Genomic DNA, 3,647 nt, shown 5'->3' on the forward strand with positions numbered 1-3,647 from the left:
TTATTTAAAATAAATTTCTAGTTGAACTTAAAGCTGGAGTGTTAGACCACTTTATAATAAAGTATATGTACGTGTACAATGGTTATAAACATGCATTTGTGGTAGATTTACTTGATCGTGCCAACAAAGTAAACTCTACATCGGCATTTGGATATGTAAATTCACCTGAACCCGAAATGCTCATACACGGACAAAGCTTACGAAAAACTTGCGAAGCCGCGGGAAACAGCTAGTTCCAATACCCAAACTCATATACAAATGTTTAAATAATTAAACTTAAATACTAAATAAAAAAGCAAAAATAAGATTTTTTTATCTAATTGTTTTGAACAGTTTTGAACCATGTCAATGGGCTTACTGCCAGAATACTTTTATAGTCAACCAACTTACTGTATTTTGTAACCCTTACTGTGTCACAGTCTCATGTGAAGAACATTTGTGCAGTACATGTAAGATTATAATAAGAATCCCAAATGAGCCCACAAATAGGGTTTTTAATTATTTTTGTAACCAATCAGAGAATTCTTTATAACCATGACATTACTCACTTGAATTCAACACTCTTCGTTAATATTGGACAATGTTGCTCAAAACATAGATTTAAATTGCATTTTTACAATTATGAAAAGGTGCTTGATAATAAAGATTTTCAACCCACTTTATTACGAGCCTGGTGCGGTGGAAAGATTCCGAGTGTGAAAATGAGGATTTATTTAATAACTAAAGATTTTATTAGATGTTCGTGAACAGATTGACACCATCGTATAGGACAGGTCATATCTTTCCAAACCTACTGTTGTATAATATTCATACATTAACCATGAAAGAATGTTGAGATAAAAGCCACACATTAAAATGCATTTCTTTTAACTGCACAGGAAAGAATATTTTATTTCGTCATTTTTACATTTATAATTTTATTAAATCTAGTTAATTATATCCCCAAAACTTTAGTATATCGATTTCGGGGATATTATATAAATTGTGAATCTTTTTGAATGCACGACTCAAGGTTGTAAATTATATAGTGTGATAAAACAGTAGTAACCGAAATTATCAGGTCGTGTTTTGTGAATAATGGCTAGCAGTAATCTCTGCTTCAGTCACTTTTTACAATCAGTAAGACAAACGGTAACCGATCTGCTTCAGTTGATTTTATATCTAAGATATGTTAACCTACTACTTTAACATCTATTATTCTAAGCAATAGGCGTTACCACTTATCTTCAGAAATATTTGTTTCTTTTCAGTTATGGAAGAGCAATTTTCACTTTTGGTTACACTAATTAACTTCAGACAATAGGCACACGATTTTAACGATTGAGAGGATCGTTAAAGTCCATGGAGATTTATTTCGTAGGACAGAATATAAGGTAATACCATTCTGCGTAAACCCGCAGTGCAGGCAAGAATGGCGTTTTGTAATGTAAGTAAATGTAATCATTATCTAAAAATAATTAGTTTTCTAACACTTAAAGATCTATTTTATTGACGATTCTAAGTCTATACTATTTATTACTATATTATTTAGATTGGGACTAAATATTTTAATTTTTAATTCATGATTTTTACTTTAAAAATATATATTAATTATTCAATTCTTGTCTTTTCCTACAGGGAAATAAGTTAAGCATGTGATGATATACTAATAGCATACGCGTATTGAGCAAAAGTTCGTTGTTTTCAAATATTGTATGTAAACATTATCTTTGGATTCTATATACAATATAATAAGAACAGAATTGTACTTCCTGAAATGGAGTTCACATTTTTGAACTAATTTGATACGTGCTACGGTGTAACATCAGCGAAAACATATTGAATAGTGAAACTAAGGAATTTCACTAATTTTAATAATAAATTTCTTTTAAGACTGTACTTGAAAGTTTCACATATCATTAAATATATCACTTCTTTCTGATTACGTCAAATAACAAACTTAAAAATTTATTGGTATTATCAAAATTCATATATGGCCCACTGTTAATATATTATGTGATTTATATTACCTTTTTAGCATTTTTTATAAGTGTATGAAAGTTTGATAAAATATGTACTGCTTCTTTGTTTGTAATGTGTTAATGTGCAAAGGTTATAACTTAATATTATGATTCAAAATTTATTTCTATTATACTTAAAAAATAAATTTGATAGGTATATAACACGATTTACTTTTTTGCAGATAATGGTTGCCATAAAGCAGCTCTGTATCTCGTTTGCAGTATTATTAGTTCCCACCAACCCTCAACCGGTAAAAACTTTTTGTCAAACTTAATTTTTATAGCGTTTTAGACTCTTGGATTCATATATTATCTTAAAATTTATAAGTTATGTTGCTGTACTTGGTTATTACAAATAATTTTGTAACTGTTTTCAAATACATTCTCTAACACTAAGTAACTACCGTATAACAGGTCACGTGAAATAAGCCAAGTTTAATACAAATTATCCTTCATTTTTGATACTTTTGAATCATAATTCTAGACATTTTCCGATTTCTCAAGTAATTTTAAAAAATGTTTTATCGATATTTGTTACAAAATTTTAAAAACTTAGTTGTATATGTTCTTTTTTTTTAATGGTAAAATCGTTATAGTTATAAGCAAGCTAATTTAATCCGCATGCATTATTATTGCTGTCTTAGTTTATTAGCTTATAAGGAGAACAAATACGTTCAAATTAGAAACATAAAACTTTGGTTTTTAAAGCATATAATGACGTATATTTTCGAATATCCGTTTAGTGTTTCTTAATATCTAAGGCCTATAACTAGAAATTTATATGACAGTGGGTAGCATTATAAATTGTTAGTAACCGATAATTAGTTTACGCAATGAATTCATTATTTTAACAGAACACTTTCAGCTTACTCAAGACGCTAACATTGTGATGTGTCAATATATTATATTTACCACAATGCAACTAGGCAATCATCTTCGTATGTGCCTCGTATGACTTGTACATACATTTCTTATTTCTTTGTTATCTGTGAATCATTAATCATGAATCTTTTAATCTTCGTTTCAGCTACATCATATTATTAAAACTATATAAAAATACTTAAATTAAAAAACAAACAAAAATGAATATGTTATCTTCCAATTAGACCAGTCATGAAACACTTGAGATACTTTGCTCGATTTTATTTTCTGTTTTGGGGGATATACAACTGTTAATTACAGTTGTAAAATATTGCTTTGAATCAAGTTTTTTAGCAAGAAAACAATAATTATTACATGTCTCTTTCTATTCCTAAACAGATTATTTTCACTTTTCCTTGTATTTTGACGCCGCCATACGTGTTTGCTTTTCAGAGTACATCAAGTACATCTCCTACACCTCTGAATGAAGAACCACCTACAGCGAATGGCAACCCACCGACAGATAATGAAGAGCCATCTTCAAATAACGACCCAAGTACAGCTAATGGAGAGTCAACTTCAAACAATGACCCGCCAACAGAAACCGAAGAGCCAGCTTCAGATAGTGACCCACAAACAACTAATGAAGAGTAACCAAGTAATGACCCCACCAACAGCTGATAGAGATGTTTAAGGACCACTTAAAGGACCACCTTCAAGCATTGACCCACCAACTGAAAGCGAATGGCCTGCATCGCACTAGAAACATGTCCATGCACCTATTAA

The 3,647-nt window shown here is 30.0% G+C and overlaps 1 protein-coding gene across 1 annotated transcript; it reads left to right on the forward strand.

The window, feature by feature from the left end:
• The first annotated feature begins 1,266 nt into the window (after window positions 1-1,266).
• Window positions 1,267-3,515, forward strand: LOC124372312 (threonine-rich protein-like). The gene is made up of 3 exons (XM_046830693.1): window positions 1,267-1,426; window positions 2,183-2,251; window positions 3,315-3,515. The coding sequence occupies exons 1-3, from the start codon at window positions 1,412-1,414 to the stop codon at window positions 3,513-3,515; spliced, it is 285 nt and encodes a 94-aa protein (XP_046686649.1). The 5' UTR covers window positions 1,267-1,411.
• The last annotated feature ends 132 nt before the right edge of the window (window positions 3,516-3,647 follow it).

The sequence above is a fragment of the Homalodisca vitripennis genome, unplaced genomic scaffold, assembly GCF_021130785.1.
Source record: "Homalodisca vitripennis isolate AUS2020 unplaced genomic scaffold, UT_GWSS_2.1 ScUCBcl_2901;HRSCAF=8055, whole genome shotgun sequence".
NCBI classification, from domain to species: domain Eukaryota; kingdom Metazoa; phylum Arthropoda; class Insecta; order Hemiptera; family Cicadellidae; genus Homalodisca; species Homalodisca vitripennis.

Bases quoted from the DNA above. Each gene is read 5' to 3' on its own strand.
- LOC124372312 (XM_046830693.1), top strand. The intron at 2,252-3,314 runs GTAAAAACTTTT...TTTGCTTTTCAG, and splicing joins TTCCCACCAACCCTCAACCG to AGTACATCAAGTACATCTCC.